Source organism: Tupaia chinensis, unplaced genomic scaffold (assembly GCF_000334495.1).
Source record: "Tupaia chinensis unplaced genomic scaffold, TupChi_1.0 Scaffold136466_1, whole genome shotgun sequence".
Classification (NCBI taxonomy): Eukaryota; Metazoa; Chordata; class Mammalia; order Scandentia; family Tupaiidae; genus Tupaia; species Tupaia belangeri.
In genome coordinates this window covers 1-1,066 of record NW_006196606.1, presented here as the reverse complement: position 1 = coordinate 1,066, position 1,066 = coordinate 1, and the positions used below count along the sequence as shown (strand labels likewise).

General features: G+C 57.6%; 1 protein-coding gene across 1 annotated transcript; it reads left to right on the top strand.

The window, feature by feature from the left end:
• Nucleotides 1-147: 147 nt before the first annotated feature.
• Nucleotides 148-873, top strand: LOC102473072 (cAMP-specific 3',5'-cyclic phosphodiesterase 4A-like; the record flags this gene model as incomplete). The annotated part of the gene is made up of 2 exons (XM_006160961.2): nucleotides 148-302; nucleotides 468-873. Coding segments are annotated over 2 exons (561 nt in total), but the record flags the coding sequence as incomplete, so codon positions are not given.
• Between the last annotated feature and the right edge of the window lie 193 nt (nucleotides 874-1,066).

Genomic DNA, 1,066 nt, shown 5'->3' with positions numbered 1-1,066 from the left:
GGGGCTGACCTGACTTAGGGGTAGCTGGTTCCATTGGAGGTGGGACTGGCCACGCTGGGGCGGGGCTTGCCCCGTTGGGGGCGGAGCTTGGACTGGGGCGGGGCTAGCCTCGTGAGCTTTACCCTGACTTCTGGGCTTGGGCTGCAGATTCAGAACTGGCGCTCATGTACAACGATGAGTCGGTGCTCGAGAATCACCACCTGGCTGTGGGCTTCAAGCTGCTGCAAGAGGACAACTGCGACATCTTCCAGAACCTCAGCAAGCGGCAGCGACAGAGCCTGCGCAAGATGGTCATCGACATGGTGGGCGGGGCCAGGGGCGGGACAAGAGGGGGTTAGAAAGGCTTTGAGGAGCGGGCATGGGGTAGGATGGGTCTGAGTCACAGAGGAGCCCTTTGAATCCTGAGCATCGGTGGGTATGCCGGAGGGGTGGGCTCAGCTGCCCCTGTGACACCCCCTCGCCCACAGGTGCTGGCCACAGACATGTCCAAGCACATGACCCTCCTGGCTGACCTGAAGACCATGGTAGAGACCAAGAAAGTGACCAGTTCGGGGGTGCTCCTGCTGGACAACTATTCTGACCGCATCCAGGTGCCAGCTGCCCCCCATTGTATGACATGGGACCCTTTCCCTTCCCCCACCCCTTTAGATCTGTGTAGCTGTTCCAGCATCTGTCACCCATGTCACCTCTCTTTCTGTCCCTTTTCCTCTCTGTTCCCACCTCCATCCTCCAACTCTAACCCCATCTCTTTTTCCATCTCTTGGTATTTCTTTCCATCTTCCCCAATGCCTTTCTCTTTTTTTAGTTGCTGGAGTGTGAAAGTACTGGGGGGGGCGGAGAAAGACAGAGAGGGGAACCTCCCCCCCGAGCGGGGTGTGGGCATGCATGCACATGCACCTAGCACGTTTTTCAAGCTGCCAGGGGTTGGGATTCGAACCACAGTGGGACATGTGGGAGTCTAGTGTCCTCAACAACCGCACCACCTGCCGGTCTCCCCAGAAATAAAAAATCCTTTGGGGGGAAAATTTTTTAAAAAGAAAGCCTCAGGCCCCAGAGTGGGAGGGGG